This window comes from Phalacrocorax aristotelis, chromosome 2 (assembly GCF_949628215.1).
Source record: "Phalacrocorax aristotelis chromosome 2, bGulAri2.1, whole genome shotgun sequence".
Taxonomy (NCBI): domain Eukaryota; kingdom Metazoa; phylum Chordata; class Aves; order Suliformes; family Phalacrocoracidae; genus Phalacrocorax; species Phalacrocorax aristotelis.
In genome coordinates, this window is record NC_134277.1 from 6,670,636 (window position 1) to 6,690,345 (window position 19,710).

General features: G+C 41.6%; 1 protein-coding gene across 1 annotated transcript in view; it reads left to right on the forward strand.

Annotated features, from left to right (window-relative positions):
• The window catches only part of LOC142052361 (sodium channel protein type 5 subunit alpha-like), a 176,503-nt gene that overhangs the window by 27,189 nt on the left and 129,604 nt on the right, over nt 1-19,710 (forward strand). Inside the window, exon 7 of the mRNA XM_075082263.1 lies at nt 11,311-11,374. Within this exon, the coding sequence (XP_074938364.1) occupies nt 11,311-11,374 (64 nt within the window). The remainder of the gene's footprint in view (nt 1-11,310; nt 11,375-19,710) is intronic.

Below are 19,710 nucleotides of genomic sequence, written 5' to 3' on the forward strand. Positions count from 1 at the left end.
GTGGTCGTCAGGCCTATCTTGGCTGACGGCGCAGGTGCTTCCCAGCCTCCCTGCTACCCCTGTTCTTGCCTCCAACACCAGTAAAGGCAGCATGCTGGCACCAGTAGTGGTGGCGGCAGGAACTGTGGTGGCAGAATAAAAATCTCTTTTTCCTAAATCTGGAAAAAAAAAATAAATAATTGGTCCATTTCTGTGCGTGATAGATCCATGAGCAGTGAGCCCCCACCACCTCTCCTTACAGGCCTTTGGCTTCCACTTAATCTTTCTTGCATGAACTTGTAACGTAGGATTGACAAGGTTGCTAGCTTTGCTGAGAATTGTTGGGTTCTCTCCTCCCTCTGTTCACCTGCCATGAGACAATCATAAACTAAATCCCATAAGGAGTAAGGATTTCCTACCTATCCACCCAACACTTTGCTTGTTCTTTCTATCATTCCAATGGCTTCTGCAGCTGGAGGAACATGGAGATTCAGTGGGAAAATTCACAGTGAGAGATCTCTTCCATTTAGCTGCACTAATCACCAAGTCCTAGCATACAAAAGCGACATTGAATATTCCCAATCAGACCATCAAAAAGGGGACTTTCTGGGCATTGTCATTAAAAGCTTAATTCTGTGAAAGAAACTTCCTCTAAGCTACTGCAGGTGCCTCTGGTTTCTCAGCTTAGCTACTGGGCACAGTGGTCATGGCAAGGTGAGATACATGTGTATTCCTTCCTCAACTCACAGTGTCGATACAGATCAAAAATCTGCCTTTTGGTGGGCACATCTATCTCATGATGAACAGGAGGATTCTTCTGTTCTCTCCACCAATTTAAAAACTCTAGGTCTTCCCAATTTACACACCAACCTCTAAGAAGGCTTCTCAGAAAAGATATTCCAGTCTGATTTTGCCTCCAATGAATAATTACATTGCACTGCAAACCTAGGAAGGGGAAAAAGGAAGACTGAGGCAGAAGTAGCTCATCAGGCCTCCCAGCCTCCTCTGTAGGACTGTTCTTTGCCTGGGTGAATGGAGTGTGGGGTGGGGGACAGCTGAGCGTTAGATAAAATCAGACTAAAGAATTCTTGGTTTCAAATGTCAATGGTAAGGTTAAAATGGAGGCACAGCTTGTTCATCTGGGAAACACTGGCTACTGGTATGTAATTATTTTCCTACCTGCAATTCTAGATTTGGTAAGGGACTGCAATCAATAAGCCCAAGAAGGATTATTTTAAGACATTAATAATAACAAACCTGGGAATCTGCACATGTAGAAAGAGCAGTGCTCATGTCTAAAAATTGAAATAAAGGAAAAAAAAGTACAAAATAGTGATAGTTTGCATCCACAGCATTATGAAAATTATGTGATCAGTGTATCAATATCAAAGTTATTGAGCTGACAGTTATCTTTAGGTGAGCTAATAATTTAGAAATACCAGCTGACTGGAAAATTGCAAGCTTAATTCCAATATCTGTAAAGATTTCTAGGAAAGCAGCTGCAAATACCATGCTTGAAAGCCTGTCTTAGGTTGTGGTGTTTAAATTAAAGATGTATTTGATGAAGTGAAGCCTGATGAGTGTGTGAGTCAGAGTGGATTGAAAGGTATACGATGTCAGATATGTCACTGGTTTAGGGAAAGAAAAGATGTGCCGACAGACTGAGTGTAGTTGATTCACGTGGATGGTGATTGTAGAATCTTTAATGTCATTTATGTATTCCATTACTAAAATGGATTATTGACTAGTCAGTAAGCAGTAAGTAGAAATCTGAGCTTAAATAGCGTGTCCTTTTGTAGAGCAGGTCTCAATGTTAAGTGCTGAATGCATACAAAAAAAAACACTTAAGAAAAAACACTTAAAAATAGTAAAATTACTATAAAATCACTTTTGATATGATAGTCTCAAACCCCAGTGTTTTACTTTTCCTTAAACTAAATACCCTACTTAAGACACTCTGAAAGGGTCCTGTCTTCAAAGTGTTTGATGTACGTTTTCTTTCAAAATCAGTATCTTGTAAGGTAAAATAAAACCTTATAATTTCTTTTAGATAATCCTGTCCAGAATGTTGAAAAAAAAAAGTTTAAGATTTATTAACCTTTTACTGGGAGGAATCAACTGCCATTTTTATAGCTTAAAGGAGGACTTTTCAAGGATGTTATTTTTTCCTTCCAGACTAGTTTCTGGCATTCATTTCACATCAGTGATTTTTCTCTTCTTCTGAATTCACATTGTGTAGTTACCAATGGTCTGAGGGGGAAAAAAAAAAAAGCTTTAATTATTAAAAAAAAAAAAATCCAGATAAAGATAAATGTGGTATCTGTTTTGTTATCTCCAGTTAGACCTAGAAGACTTATGGTTGCTTCAGGTTCTGTATTGAGGAAGACGGATAAATACATTAAGTTTAGGTCCTTATTTTAGGTTCCTAGTCTTTGCAGCTCCCAATTACATCCAGCAAAATGATAGCAGTGATCTGGAGAAGGAGATTTCTGAGGTAGCTTGTTTGATTTCATATCCCTTAATCGTACTAGGCAGCCGAGGGAGATGGTCCAACCAAACCAGCCATGTTAGACGCCTAGGGTTGAGGAACAGAGCACTCCTCATAAATGACCTTTGGTTGCAGAGCAACTTGCTGAACATTGATGTGATACTCATCCAAATCATGGTGGTCTTAGTACTTGAGAAGTGGATCACAGTCTTGTGGGAAGCAACTGGTCTTGCAACGTGGTATAAATGCAATTAGAGTCACGCTGACTGCACGGAACTGATAAATCAGGAGTGGTTCCAGACCGATGTGAAATAATTCTAGAGTCTTTTCGCACCCTCCCTTGATGTCCTAGGTGTAATGCACTGTTGAAATAAATGGACATGGAAGTTGAGGCATATATCTGTGAATATATAAAAATACGTATGTGTGTATACTTTTTCTAAGCTCTGGGCCTGCTTATTAGCTCTGCCTGACAAATAGCTTCGTTTTTGCTTTCAGGACCACTGAAATGGAACTGCATGAACAGATATTTTGAAACTGTATGAGAACTGAATAGAAAATAATGATGTCCAAGTCAGATAATAAATGTAGCAAGTTTGGGAAGAGCTGAAGTGTTTGAGGTGTTGTATGAGGTGGTAATAGAAGAGAGTGAGTGTTTGATGAGTAATTATGGAGGTGGGAGGAAAGAGGGAAGCAATAAATCAGGTTGAGACTGGAATAGGTGTTTTATTATGTATGATTGTATGTGAACCAATGATTAAGACAAAGAACCTCTCTGGGCTTTCAGACTGTGCTTGTTCAGCATGGAATCTATTCACGTTACTCCTCTGCTGTTAACTGTAAATATTGTGGCTTTGCTCAGGTGCTGTGGATCTTTTGATCCATTGACTCAAATGGTAATGCTCTGATGTGTTATTGACACGGGGATTGTACCTGTGCACTTCAATGTTTTAAGCTAAATAGGAAAAGAAAGGTGCAGCAGAAGTGCAAGGATCAGAAAAACATTGGAATTGGTACTCTTGTATCCAATACGGTCTCTTCCCACCATTCAAAAGGAACATTTTTGGCCTCGTGGTGAAAGAGTAAGTTCTTATCTTGGAACAGTTTGTGAAACAGGAGGATTTTCTCCCCATATACATCTTTTTTCTCTCATCACTGCATTACTGCTCACAGAAAGGGGAGATCTACTAGAGGAAAGATGTGCCACAGAAGATTCAGACTGAACATTTTTGGAGTTTTGCTGCACCTTCCAATTGTTCATAAACTACCAAACTAATATACCACTTGAGTCGCACAGTGGTATTCAAAGGGGCATTTGAAAGCACTCTGGAGCCTGTCTGTGGACTTCTGCTTGTGCCACGTTCAGCAATAACGTGCCTTGCAAAGGCAAGTGGTAGTTTTCACTTTTAACTCTGAACAGTCAGCCCAGGTGCACCGCGAGCCCACCAGTAGAGAACAGTTTGCATCGCTGCTTTCTCTTACTGCACTGGTTTTAAGGAATAAGTAGAGAAATAATTTTTCCTGATACTTTTCATCAATGCTGAATTCACCCAAGTGAGGTGGGGATAAAATACCAAAATGCCAGGCTCGGTGTGGCCTTTTATACCTACAGCAGCATCTGTCTGTGGCACAGAGCAGTCCCACGTGTTCCAGAAAAAATTAATACAGCCTGAAGTATAGATATTTTTCTAAATTTTTATTGATGTGAAGTTAATAACACTGTGTATCCTTATCCACATAAGCAACAAATTTCTGAATATTTTGGCCACAGGGGAAGCCTGCCAGCAGTAACTTCAGCAGCTGAAATGGCAAGAGTAGTGAAAAATATTTCCTTTATCTTTAGTTTGAAAATTTTTTCTTTTTTTCTTTTTCCCCCACCCCTCCATTTTCTTAAGGCCAAAAACATTGTTATCACATTCTGTGACTGGGAGCACACAAAGCTCCCTGTTCCCATTTTCCTGAACGCATGCTATTTTTGACTCTGATAGCCACCTCTTTTCTAAGAGAAAAGATCTCAATTTTTTCAGTTGCTCTTCTTATTAAACTTTTCCCAGTCATTCTCATTACCTTCTTCTTGATACCCTCCAGTCCAGCAGTTACCCTACGGAAAGCAATGCTGTGGTCTGCCTGCTGGATGAGGCAAGCCACTGGTTTATAGGTTGTTTCCTGTATAGTGCCCCACCTTGTTCCTCCTGCATCTCAGTGTTAGATTTTTCTTCAATCACAGCTTCATATTACATTAAAGTGTTGGCTAAAGGTCCCTAAATAATCCGTATCTCTTACCTGAACCAATACAGGGAATTTAAAACTTGACAAGGTTATGGATGGGTGAGATTTTCTCCTCTGCTTTATTTCACATTCTGACAATATAATATCACACTTTGCATGTCTCCACACTTTTTTTTTTTTTAAAGTGGGATATGCCTATCTAGTGTTATTCCTTCAGTCCTGGCCTTGGACTTTATTTATCTGGGAAATACTGTGTATAGTAGATTTTGTCACCTCTCTGCTCACCCTGTCTTTCCCTTGTACTTATAAACGTAATAAAGTGGTGCAGATACAGCCCTCTTTTAGTCTGCAGAGATGCTGCACATTGACTTTTCATCTTAACCTTTGTCTTCTGTCTCTTAGTCAGTTTTTGATCCAATTCATTTGTTTTCTTTATCACAGTACAAGCAGAAGTATTTTCTTCTATTTTTCTGGCATCCGTCTGTAACCACAAATGCATTCGACCCTGTAAAAGCTTTTGATTTTAATTCTTTTGTGCAAAACATATTAAAAAAACTCCACAGAGCGCAAAACCTTTACAAAACTTCCAGAGCGCACACTTCAGCACTTTGTTGCCTAGTCATGTGAAGCATATGCCTAAACAAGTAGTACTAAATATGCTTGGCGGAGCATCTAAATTCTCCGCTCCCCTCTGGTCTGCAGCTCCAAACACTCCTGATATGCTTTTCCTTCCCTCTGTACAGGCAGCACAAACCAGGTTCTGTGGATCTTTGAGGCTTTCAGAGCTTGTTCCTAGTGCATGGGAACCATCTAGCAGAGGGCTTGATTGATATTTTTAGTGGCTTTTTCTCAAGGAGGGAAAAAGCTGTACTATCAAAATTGGACACGTTTTTTCCGGCGCTATGGTGGCTGCTGAGCCCTAGCTGCGAAACAGCTTCTTTGGCTTGTCTCAAGCATGGGGGGAAGCACTGATAGGAGCGGACCAGAGACACCTGAGCTTAAGGAAACCACTTTCCTCTCAGCACCTTGTACCGTTTTCTACGACCCCCTCCCAACCCCTCCATATCTCCCACAGGATAGCTCATTCAGGGCTGTAGTTACCCTGAAGTCATGTATTAGCCGATGTTGTACATAAGATCCTCAAAAAAAAGTTGGCTGCATGGACTCTGCCCCTCTACCCACCCAACCATCCTCGCAATTAACTCCTCCTGTTCTTTTTTTAACTGAAGTTTTGAAAATGTCCTCCCAGATGGTGAAGGGGTAAGGTGGCAGGAGAGAGCTGGGCTGGAAGCAAGTGCCTGGGGGAAGAGGGAGAGACGGTTGGGAAGCAAGAAGGGAGAGGAGAGCACCCGAGAGCCTGTGAAACCCAGCAGGAAGGCTGGCAGCAGCAAATGCCAGGGGACAGCAGAGGAGAGCCAGATCCCCTGTCACGGGGTGAGCAACAGGAGAGTAACCAATTATTATAATTATTTGCAACCCCTTTTAGCAGGGAAGAACTAACTGGCGGTGCCATTTATTCCCAAGCATTCTTCCCTAATAATACCCTTAATACATCCTGTTCCATTGCTTTTGTGAGGCATGTTTTTCATCTTCAAACTCAATTTCATTTATTAGAGACTTCACCATGTGTGGCACAGTGTGCACACAGCAAGTGCAGCAAGGATTCGTTTTAATTATTATGTATTACCAGGAGGTACAGTGTGTTTGTGCCGGTGGGTGAAAGGACGAGGAGGGGGTGTTATCTATTTTATTTCTGTGTCACGTATCACAACTGTAAGGTGACGGGGCTTTCTGAATTGCATTTTAAATTTGGAATCGGGACGTTTGGTGGCTGTCAGTGCTCCATGCCAGCTGAAGCACAGGGAGAAAGCCTCCGACCAGCGAGCACCCGTGTGGCTGCAATAAATAGTCTGAGATAACAGACACCTCTCTGAAGTTTTTGTTAGAAAGTCAGCCAGAGGACTCTGCTCTGGGCAATGACTAATGATATTTAAATGCTGCTCTTTATGCAACTGTGATAATATATAGGTTTTTTTTCCAAATTGGAATGAATTTGTTATAAGACAAGTCAAAATATGATTTCAGTGGGTCTTCAAAGGAGGAAGAGAATCTGGACTCGGAAACCATGTTTGCTAAGCTGGCTCTAACCTTTTCCATTTTTCTGAACTGGAAACTTTTCCTTTCCTTTGCATAGAAATGAGGAGGACTTCTACCCTGCAGCTTTATGTACCCCACTGACTTTCTGTTCAATGGTGTGATGTAGGTGTGGAAAGTATAAGCTGGAGCATAACTTTAATTAGAATAAATTATTTTTTTGAGGACATTTGCTTTTTTTTTTTTCTTCCTTGACAAGTGGAGCCATTGTGAATGTTTGCTCTGCTAGAATTGCCTGGTGTGGAAGGGAGCGATGCAGAAACCTGAAAGATATTGATAAGTCAGGAAAAGTATAGGATAAAAGAGCAGAAATTATGAGACCCTTGAAGAATTGACTTTGGAAGGAGAACATTGCAAGAATATGTTAGAGGAATTTGTGTGTTTCCTCACTACTTGCATACAGGGCTAACAGTGTGTGCCTTGAGCAGAGTAGGAGGCAGAGCACGGACTTGCAGGAGACACAGGAACTCATGGTGTTATAGGAGGAAAAAAAATAAGGTGATATGCTTTCATCTTCCTAATGCTGTTGCAAACTTAAGCTTTAAGGGACTGCTGATCATTAGGGTTGCTACCAAGCTTCTTGCTGTCCCTGGAAAGCCAGGAGCTGTGAGGATGTTGGAGAGATTGAATTACTCTGGGCTGATGTAAATGTAACCGAGAGCTGGATTGGTGAACATTATTTCCTGGGCTGTGTTTAGTGTAAGGTCTGTTTGCTGGTGATGGGAAAACCAGACATTACTCCACTCCACAGTCATGGTGCTTTGCTGTCTGGGCTCTGTGTCACATCTGAAGACAACCATCAGTAGTGCCTATTAAAAGTAATGTAATGTACAGCAACTGTGCTGAGCAATATTTGTTGTTAACCCTTTCCTGAAAAAAATTAAGGGAATTCATTAAAGGCATGCTTACTCTTTGGTGTTACAGCTGTGTTTATGTCAATGCCAAGGAAGACGTGATTCACAGTAGATGGAAGTAAACCTCTACTATTTTGCAGCTAACTGGCAAAAGTATAAGTTGCAGTGATGTTATAGTAGTGTGAGCTTCATCACACCCTGCACACAGCAAGGGATGTGGGTTTGGGCCATATCTTTAATGTTAAAGGTCCTTGAGCCACTTTGGCTGAAGGCATTGCCATCATCTTGCTGTCCGTTGCAGGCAGACAAAACTCTGTAAGACGGTAATCAGCTGCTTGTGAGCAGTCACTTTACTGAATTATTTTGCTGAACTCAGCACCTGTAAAGCACAAGCCCTGAGAAGACAACACCAACATATGGATTCATCATACACCTATTTAACGGCAACAGAATCGATCTAACACAAGTAATACTATGTCAGGAGCATTGGAGATACAGGGTCTCAGTATGTATTTATAAGGCTCGGGCATAAATATGTGAAAGTTTTGGAGAAGATAACATATTTCTGTTGAATTTTTGACTGCTGAGTACTGACAGGAAATGTTTTATATTACTGAAAAATAGATGAGTGTATTTGGCAACAATGGAATAAATAATGTATGACTGACCAGAAACTGATATGAAGCCAGTGTTATTCTGACCATTTTTAAAAAAATTATTTAATTATGATCAAGTAGTCATCTTACTCTGGAAATTCCTGTAGAAATATTCCTCAACGGCATTGTATGCACCATAACTGTGGCATCAACATTTTAGTAAAGACCCAAGTTTAGTAAAAAACCCAAGAATTTCCTTTGGAAGGAATGGTATGTTGCAATAAGATTATGTACATACATGCACGCATACAAATGTCATGGTTTTGTCTTGATTTTTCTTTAAATATTGAGAAAAAAATCTAATATGGAAGCCCTCAGGTTTTTTTCTACTTTCATTTTCCTGTATTTTTTTTTTTCCCCACTAACATGCAGAAATTTTTCAGTAAAAGACTGACAAAACAAAAAAAAGCTAACTGGACTTTTCCAAGACAATGAAGAAATCATTGTGTTTTCAGGTGATGTTGATAAGTTTGAGCCATCTATGTTTCAGAAAGGAAATTCTACTGTAAATGAAAGAGTTTTATGTTCTTTGTCCATGTTAGAGTTACCTGATGGAAAGCTGAGGCCATGGGTTAGCATGATACCAAGGAGGTTTGTTCTTATAAGCAAGTGATGACTTCTTGCTTCTTAAAGACCTCTGATTGCCAGGCATGCTTGAACGAAATCCAAACCAACTTGTTTTCAATGACAAATTGATTGTTGTGCACATTTTTGATAATACAGCGATTTGTCTCCTTGGGTATAATTCTCCAATTCCCCCTTCATTTATCAGTAGGGATTCAGCAATTCAGCTCTTCCTCAAGCTGAAGTTTGGCACGGTCTGTTGCACAGTTGCAGACTCCATGAAGATACCCCCTCCCAGCAGCATCTGCGCACTGGGATCTGCTATCTCAGCATGCATTCCATAGCACTCTTTGGCACCTACCTCATTGCTTGTTTTAGAAATGTAGTTTAAGTCAACAGCAGACAACAGGATTTTGTTTGTTCTTGTTTGCACACAGTCTCTTTTTCCTCCTGACTTCTGTGCTTTGATCACCATCTGATTTGGCTGGCCAGGAGGTGTTGGTTTGGTCTCCAACCAGCACTGTGCTCCAGAGCTTCAGTCATTCCTCGAATAAAGTGGTCAACACACAGTGACAGGTCTACAGTCCTCCTGGTCTTAGCATCTGCAGTATGAAAAGTTGCAACTCCCCGGGAGTAGTGCATATTTGTGAAGTTCAGGGTACCCCATATGGTGACCATTTCATGCCAAGGTGCAGAACCTCTGCAGTTGTCTATCCCAGCTCATAGTTGTGCCATATCTTCTCCGTACCCCAGAGTTTTATGGGTTTGTGTCACTATGTATACCAAATAAGATACCACCTGCCCGGAAAAAAAGCAGAGGTCTTTCACCAGCAGAGGGGAGGGCGAAAGGAGATGGAAGACATGACATCCTTCCCCCATTTGTGGTGTTTGATCACATGTCTCTAACCATGTTGATTACCTCTGTGTTTCTGTCTGTCAAGATGCTCTCATAGAAAGCCCTCATGTAAGCCAAAGTGAAAAAGCATACTATCTGAGCAGGATATATACTCTGATAACTTCTTAACACCATCACATGCCCTCGTAACCACAAGCTCACGGACAGTAATTCCCTCTTGGCATGCAGCAGGGCAGGGCTTTTCCAGTGCTCGCAGCTTACTGAGAAAGCCACAGCACATCTGTTCGGTGGCGTGTGCCATTGAGCATTCTTTGCATAGCCTGCCTGGATAAGCTGTCACTCTTGATTTTTAAAACATTTCACAACAGAGGGTTAGCCTAGAATGGAGAACCTCTTCTGAACATCATCTGCAGAGGCCCCTCTGCTCACAAACGCATGCTGTGCAAGGCTGTCACCATCATGTCTTATGTCAACAGGGGATCCCATCCTCTCTGCTGCAGCAAAGCACACTGGTGTATCTACCCTCCACCAGTCAGCTGCTGGCCTCTGTTTTGCATTTATTATGTCTCTAAATCAATGCTTTTATCTGTTCTTCCATGCCGCCATTCAGGTTGCAGATATGCTCCTTCAGAACATCTCTTCAGATTCTCTCTGGAAAATTGATTTTACTTATCCTTTTGAGAAGAATTTGGCCGCCCGTTCTGTTTCTCTGAATGTTAGACTTTGTTGGCTGGGGATAGAAGAGGGAGTGCGTACACAAAGGCTCTCATTAGCCTGGGGATGCTAATTTCCTTAAACCTCATTGATAGTCAACCAGGGAATGATCCAGAGCACTTAAATTTAGCTTGCTCCTCTGAGTCTCCCTTGAGAAGTGTCTGTCTCTCTCCATTGCCATTACAGATGACTGTGTTGATAAATATTTGTCTTGATTAATACTTCCTTGTTTACTTGATCTTTAACAGGGTGCATTTTACTGTTTCTTTTGCTTTATACTATATGTTTCCTATGCTGACCAAAATGCACCAGGCTGGGGGAGTGGGCTGCTTTGTTAGTGTTATTACATTTTGGCTTATAGCCAGTTGCATTTTTAACCTATGAGTCAGGAATTTCTATCATCACAAACATCACTTAATATGTATCTCATCAATGTAGAGTCTAAAAGTTATGGGCAAGCTTATGGTTTGGTTTCACTACGTAGTGCTATACTGAATTCAGTAACAACGTTCTCGGTTAGAAGAGCCAGGGACGTGGCTAGATGATGTTTCCTACAAACATTGCCCACGGCCCTGCTGCAGCCTTATTAAACTGGTCAGAATTTGGAAACAAACAGCAAGTGCTTAAAGAGCTTTGAAAAAATATGTTTGTTTTTACAATTTATAAAAGTTAAAATTAGCAAAACAAAGTAAAAACATGGTATTCATCCCTCAATTACTGTTCCAGCTGAATGTGCTGGTTAGTGGATTGTATTTGTGTATGTTATCATTCCCAGAATGTACTTGTTAAAAAGTCGTTTCTCTATTTCTGTTGCAGTGAACTATTTCGTAAAAAATGGTACGGAAGATGTGTTACTGTGCGGCAATAGCACTGATGCTGGGTAAGTGCTTTAAAAATATCTTCACTTCGGACTTGGTTTTGTTGCAGGGTTTTTTTTTGCCTATGTTTTCCTTCAGTTCTGTCCACTTCTCACCAGCATGAAGTAGATATTTCACCTTCCTTGTGTCGGTCATAATAGAAGAGAGGATAATGACAATATTGTGCATAGTAATACAATTTTCTGAACTGCAGGGAAAATAAGTTTGTGAGTGTCACTTATTCAAGTCTAAAATCTGTAGGGGCTTTATTACAGTTCTTTTTCAATATGTTTAAATTTCTCAGTAAAAAAATAGTGAAAAATAAGTAACATTTTGGCTGAGTGGAGAGTATTTTAAAGGAAATGAAAGAGGAATGGAAACAGAAAAGCTGGAGGGATTTAGACGGATGATGAATTATTGGCTTTTGGCAAAGGAAGGTAAACAAATCAACAAATGCTAGTTCCCAAAATAACATGCTTTGGAGGTGGGAAGGTACTCGGTTTTGAGTTGTGATCTACATTTGTATATGATAAGTTTATAGACTACACATTTCATTTTCTTATTGTATAAACAGTGAAGAGATCCAGAATAATTGCTGTGGTATACTCGGCATAAAGGACTTTATTCATATCCCTACCGTCTGCAGATGCTAATGGTTCCTCCTGCATCCAGTCCTCAGGGCCTAAGCTCATTGTCTGAGGGTGTTGTTTTATCTGACAGGTTCTCATGACCTTGATGGAAATGGAAGAGTTCAGCTGGGATGGAGAGAGATGGGGTCTTGTGTAGGCAGAGAAGATTATAAACCGTGCAAAGATTGTAGGCTGTTATGAGTTGTAGGAAAAGGAAGAAAAGACCTCAAAGTGGTGGGATGGATGAACTTTTGATCTAAATATGTGTCAGTATTTGAACCAGGGAAGCGGATGACCTAGGTCAAGTGAGGGGAGGAGGTGAGATAATCTACTTTTGGAGGGATATGTTTTGAGTTGGTAGAACTAAATGTGAGAGATTGAAAAAAAGAGGGTTTAACTTAGGAAGAACTTAATGTGAAAAGAGGCGTATGTGCACAGGGAGACAACAGAAGATGAAGGGGAGATAAAATCTAGACTTGCTTATGGACAGGAGGACAAGAAAAGCCACGGAGCCCTGGACAGAGATGCTTTACTTTCTGCTGCCACTGTCTCTATCTGTATTTACATAAAAGAAAGGGAAAGCTGAAATGTCAGACTTCCCTCTGCATGTCTTGCGTGTCTGATCTGTATTGCCAGTCTCATTTAGACGGTAAGCTCCTTGGGCAGAGGGCCATGCTTTCCTCTTTGTTTATTCCACAGAAGGTACAATGTCAGCATTCGTTAATTAAGTGCTTTGTTGATTGTAATACATTGCATTTATCCAGCCTCAGGCTGGACTCCAAGACTACTGGGATGTTTCCTGGGGATCCCAGGATTTGGCAATCTAACTGTACTAGTGGACTCTATGCCTTTGCTAGCCAATAGACAACAATATTGAGCAAAAAATGCTCAGCACAGCAACAATATCTTGCACATCATGAAATATTCATTGTTCTCCCTGATGACCTGAACCATGGTGGTGGCAGGCTGCTAAGGTCATGAGCAATGTCAGAAGGGTTCCTTAGTTTGTGAGGTTGTTTGTGAGGTAGAGTTTAGGGACTACTCCTTTGGAATTGTCCAAATGGTGGGAAGTTAAATACCAATCCAATATCCATGGAGTATCTATATATTAGTAGCAAAACCACCATTATTTCCTTCCCTAGAAAGTCAATAAATTGCAATGTATCAGCAAAAAGCCATAACTGAGAAAGCCTCCAATGGAGGCACTGTGCCCATGAAAGATTCACAGCCTGGAGCAGCCTGGGGAGAACTTCCAGCTCTCATGTACAAGAAGAGGAAAATGCCACCTCCACACCTAGAGTCCTTGTGCTTGTTTTGATAAATCCATCAAAACTATCAGTGTTTGTGCCATTAAGCGAACCCATTTTTCCCATTGTGCATCAGTTCTTTCTTCTTCAGCCTCTTCCTGTTTTAGTTAAGTATTTAATACCACTGAGTAAGGTTTGGTTTTAAATGCTTAAAAATAGGGAGTAAATATTCCTACTTACACCATTTTTTAGCTCAGGGCTAGTAAATATTGTTTCATTGCTATACTTGGCAGAGAGTTCCTGCTAGTCATCCCATCGTTTAAAGACATGAAGATAATTAGGAAGATGATCCTAAGGCCTCAGGGGACTTGCGAAGTCGTCTATTCCCACCTGTTAGTACTGAGAGCCCATCATTTACAGGCTGACAAATCTAACAGAGTGGGATTTGTTTCCTCTTATCCTTCAACAGTCAAAGCTAAGAGCACGTGCGTTCCATAGCACAAAATAAAACACAAAATATGAATGTGTGAGACCTTTTGGGACAGGTTGCACCACAGGATCAGGGGAGGTGAGTTAAGTGCGAATGGATGCATCAGATTGTGGTTGCCCCATCTATTAGTAATGAAATTAATGACAAGTGAGGATGATTGAGTTGGGAACCCATCAAGGCATCAGAAAGAGGGGCAGGGAAAGATAGTTAGCAAGGCCATGTCTGAATGTTCACAGCCCTTTTGGAGCTTCCTTCTGCTCCCAGTTTGGAGCTTGAATTTATTAGCCTCTTGGGGTACACTGAGGATCCAAAGGAAATGCGGGGAAGGGTGGTGTCACATGTGGACTCCTAGAGGGATTTGTTGTTAGAGTGAGGGATATCTGAGTTGTGACCAGGATATTAAATCTCGAGGTAATTGACAAAGCCATTTCAGTGCATTTTTAAAAGCATGTTAATGACACTCTGAGGTTTGGCTCGTTGCTGTTATTACAGAAGAGGAAAAAAAAATCTAAATGAATCTACTATGGCAATTATTAGGTGATGAGACTCAGATGGTCTGATGTAAGAGTGTGTAGTGATGGAGACTGCAACCTGAGCTGGAGCAGCAGGCCAAAATCAGCAGGGAAATGATCATCAGTGGATGCTATATCTCAGGCAACCTAATTATCTCCAAGGTGGGGGCTTTATTACATTACTAGGAGGGACTGTTTTCTGAACAAGCACCCAAACTGCCAATAAAGCAGGAGGTAATGAATCTAGCTAATATTGATTCCAGTTCAGAAGGGATTTGGATAGATGTGTGTCACTCAGAAGCACCAAACGTGTGTCTACTACTTTAACTGGCAGCTGGAAAAAAAAAGAACACATTTATTTATATTTTTAGGTATGCTCAAGCAACCTCAAGGAGCTACTTCAAAAATCACATTGCAGAGACAGGGTATGAATACTGGGGAGATGGCATTTTTATTGGTTGCACAAGGACTAACCTGTCTGTGGGGTTTCCCATGTGATGCCTCAGAAACTTTCTTCACGATGCCTGAAATTTGATTTTTTTTTTATGTAATCAAATAGGAATTTTGTGCTGTCTTTCCATTTTGTTTATCCAACTGCATTTTTCCCCGTGATGTACTGCAAGAATTTGCTTTGTGTTTACAAGGAACAAAAAGTCCAATGGAAACAAGAAGCAATATTTGGAGTAGACAGAAAATCAAATGACTGTGATCAAAGATGTTCTTTGGCTCAAAGTGAACGCTAGTGATGTGTGCTCAGTGTTTTACAACAGGCACATTCAGAGCACTACATTAATAGAAAAATCCTCTGCTCTGAGATGTGTGTCACAGATTGGTCAGACTGGAAGCAGTGCTAACAGCAAGGCTCTTTTAATGAAAAAAATTTAGCATATTTTCAGAATTATTCATGTTTCTAGATGTGTTTCATGGTTAGTTTTGGTTGTTCTTTTGGATGTGGCTGCACTGGGATTTATCCAAGTGAGTTCTCTTTGCAATTTTATCTTCTTTTAATTGATTTGGTTAAAATAAATAGAGAAAGCTCAGAGAGTCTGATGTTTGAAGGAATTACAAATTCTATAAATTTGCTTTTCAATTTAATTCCTAGTGTCATAGCTTATCCAGTTTTGAACACCTCATTTTAGTCCTGAGGAAGGTCTAGTAAATATCTAGTACAATGGTCAAATTGTACTAGACCTTACCTAGGAGCAGAAGCTGAAGGCTCCTCTAGCCTTTGAGAAATCCAGCTGTAGCGTCAAGTGGACTATGCTTTGCAAGGGCTGTAGAACAGCAGGTGATAGCAAGTAGCACCATACACTGTATATAATCAGGCATCATGAGCCTTTTGAAGGCACCTACCCTACTGCGTGAAAGTGACCCTTGGGAATAAAATTACCACGTATGCACAGATGAGTATTTATGGTGATAGTGCCAAAGGAAAGGCCTGGAGTTGGGCGCAGTGCTTTAGGGTGTGCTCAGGGGCCTACAGCAAGAGCAAACCCAGGAGCTCTGTGCCTGGCCCCAGGCAATGGGACATGGCCAACACCAGGCGAGAAGTGAGGGAGCCTCCAAGGGCACAGCTGTCGGGAGGAGATGTGGTCCTGATCCCACCTTCAGATCCAATGAGACGTCCTGCTAAAGTGCATCAGCAGCGTTTCTGCTCTTGCAGATGTCCTGCTTTCACTTGAGATGCTCATGCTCTCTCTGCATTTCAAATTCAAGGCATTGCCCTACTGCGGTCACCAGACCAGATCTCCCAGTGAGCGGGCTGTGGGGACCATTTCATGTCAGGCTGCACCAACCTGCTTCATGCCACCCATGCAACTATGGCTTGCTCCTTTTCCATGACTATTAACAGTTCATCTTCATGAAATGACCAGTACTGCAAAATTCCACGCTTCCCCACAGAGTAAAGACTTATGGGGGCTACAGCAGCTTGGAATTATCTGTCCATGGAAAAGGAAGATACATTTCAGCTCTAAAGCATTTCCACTTTTATCCTGTTGTAATTTCACAGGGGCATTTTTTTGCTGTGCGCAGACGGTTGTTTTTTCTTCTTCTTCTGCCTGAAGGTTTGGAAAAGCAGTAGAAACAGCAAGGAAATTTGTCCATTAGGAGAAAGAGAAACAGACAAGATGCTATCAGTATACAAAGTAAACAAGCAAAAAAAAAAAAAGAGGAACTTACCTTTGTTCTTTTTACTTTTTCACTTGCAACTACAACAGGGAGCTGGCTTTTCAGAAAAGTCTGCTTGTTTTAAGTCAATTGTCCCTCCCCTTTGGCTCTGAAGGTCAGACTGGTTAATTTTTTTTCCTTTTCACATGATACGTCCTGTGTATTCAGTTCATGGGCAGGAATAGTCTACAAGATTGTACTGACAATGAAAGCACGTTTGCATCATGTCTGTACTGATATTACCAAAAAGACTAGTGAATGGGAAGGAAAAGCAGCCAGTAAAGCTACTTCAGGATGCAACAAGAAAGCACCTTTGGCAACTGCATCCTAGTAACTGTTGCTATAGAAACTTTAGCTACCTTTATCCTCACTATGACCTTGATTTTTCTTAACAGGGTACATTAAAATAATGTACAGCATGGGGCAAGATTTTATACAGTTTGGCAAATTCTGCTGTCACTGAGCTTATTGCATACAAGGGATGAAGGAAAGACTATGTGGTGTAAGGACTCACTCAAAAACTTTGAGGAGCGCTAACTTCTTCTAAAACATCAGAAAAAACTTTGTTTCCTTCTGTGTTGTGGCATTTAACTAAGATAATTAATACTAATACATGAAATGGCATCAGATGCCTGTTTTCATAGTCCCCATGAATACTGGAAGCAACACTTGTATGGTAGGCTGTCCACTCCGCCATACTCTCAGCATACTCATTACGGCATGAACAGCCACGCAGCACTTTGATCTCTCTGAGCTATGGTAACATTCCTGTGCCTCTATGCATCCTCAGTGTGATGATTTGAAGTCCCTTGCAAGGGCTTATCACACCCCTCTAGGGTAGCGAAGAAACATGGACTGTACTGAGGAGCAGCACTGCTATCAGGCGCTTCCACCAACCCTACTTTGCCTTGCACAGCCCAGCGCTGCAGCTCTCACCCAGGCTTTGGCAGGCAGAAAGCCTGCAACAATGGGTATGTCTGCCAGAAGAATATGTCAGACAGCAGGCTCTCCAACAGCTCTTAGTCCCCTGACTACAAGCAAACGTGCCCAGTAACACAACCCCAGCTGCGCTGGAAATTGGGGAACTGCAGCAGAGAACAATGCACCCAGTTGGTTCTTTTATTCTGCTGCTGGCAATTAGGACCGCTGCAGCTCTGAGTTGCTTGAACTTAAATCTGTATTTTTTATTTTTTTTTTTTCTCCTTAATATAAGAAGGCCCCAGATTCAGGCCATGCTGTGCTGGATGCTGGACAAGTAGGGTAAGAGTCCCCTTGGCTTGGAGGGCTGGCATTTCAGGGGTGAGGTTCATGGATGGTTTGGGGTGAAGATGGTGCTCCTGGGGATTGACAGGTATGGGTAAGGTCAGGAGAAGCAACCAGGGGATCTCTGGACTAACCAACTTGGTCAGGCAGATCATGGTCTGGCAGTGTGTGTTTAACTTGCTGCATGAATGGGTCCGTCACAGGGAATGGGCTCCTGGGGAGCTTTGGCTTGTGCCTAGTGGGACTGGTGTGTTTGTAAAACTCACCAAGCCCAGTCTGATGGATGGGAAGGGCTGGAAAGGCTGGTGGAGTGCAGAAGGGGATATACTTCCCAAATGTGACTTCCTCAAATATCACCAAAGCAAGGGTGTTTTGGAAAGAAGGTGTTGTTTAAACTACCAGAGCTAATAATGTAATTACACCCTAGATTAGTAAGCAATGATAATGAATTATTATGATTTATTATTATGAATTATAATGAATTAACGAATTATTACAAACCCTCAGTCTGTACAGCATACCTTAAATGAATTTAGCTAGATTGTGATGTAAATCACATAACCTTTTCCATCTACTCTGTGTTGGTTACAGTGACACATGAATGAGGATGGTTTGCTCATGGCAAGAAAGCCTCTCATTTGAGTATGACAAAAAACAGAAAGCAAGTATATCACCTGAAAGATGCTGCAGGGGCCATGGGCATAACTTCATGTATTATATAGGCTTAGGGGCAACAATAACAGTCCCCACTCCTAGGGATCGGTTGTGTATTTGGAAGATCATGTCTCTGGTTAAACAGCAGCAGTAGGGATTAAATCCAAATCACTCAATTCTTAAGGATGGGCAATTATTACCTCTTAGTCAAAACTGTAATAAGCTCATCAGCCTCATGACAGAAGCAGGCTGACTATGGGCTACAGTTTTCATTAAACAGTAATCTATCATTACATTTATGATGATAAATTATTGCCCTACATTTTGTTTGACGGGTTAGGCAGAAGATTTGGTTTCTGGTGACCAGACTGAATGAGAAGAAATGAGAGTTTACTTGCCTTGCTGCAACATGAAGTCTAAAAAAAAAAGCCACATTGCAGCAAAGGGAGTTCTGCCTCTCACTGCTTGCATGCGTGCAGAGAGGGGCCTGATGTCTCAGGCTGAAACCAGTGGGTTTCCATCTGCCTGAACAAGTAGCCAGTGGGGCAGTCGGAAACTATTTTTGTGGATGCAAGCCCGTAGCATGCACAGGTCAGTGGGTGCTCTGAGCCTGTGAGCAAGCCTGCTCATGGGCACCCCCTTCTCTTTGCTCCTCCACTTTCAGCATCTGGTCAATGTTGCTCTGGACTCTGAGGCCTTGTTTTGTTTAAATTCTTTTTTCTGTGACGTTTGGTTGGGTTTGCTTGCATTTCCTTCCTTTCAGACCATTGGCACCCCTTGCTTTAAAAAATGCCCTTCAAATTCTCTCTGACCCCTGAGATGCCTGGAGTTAGAGCTGCTGGGGGCTGCCAGTCAGACCTATCCGACATGAAGCGTGTTTCTGCAAGTCAGATGTTGGCTCTTAGATGGTAATTAATGGGGAATTGTAAGTCAGACCCTCTAACCATATTAGTCTTTAATATAACAAAACAAGGAAGAGCAGGGGAAGGAGAGTGACCTGTGACTTTCAGGCAGACAGAGCATCCACCACCAACAACGCCTGGCTTTGGCTGGCATGCTGCTGCCTTTCAGCCCTTTTCTTCTACATGGCCTTTACAATATCCCAGTTTCAAAATGAGTAATTTCATCTTGTCAGGTAGGAGCAAACATTAGCCTAAGGATCTCTATGTGTTCCCCCCCAGCCACTGCACAGTATGCACTCCTTGTTTGGCTGATGGTCTTCTCCTTCAAAACCAAGAGAAATGAGAAAACATGGGAAGTGCAGAAAAAAGCCTCAGGCCTGTGACCTAAAGATCTAAGCGTCTCCGTTGCGGTCTGAGAACTTTTTCACAAAGACAGGTTGAGGAGGACTCTACCATGCACATCAACAAGCCTTGGAGGCCATGGGCACCATCT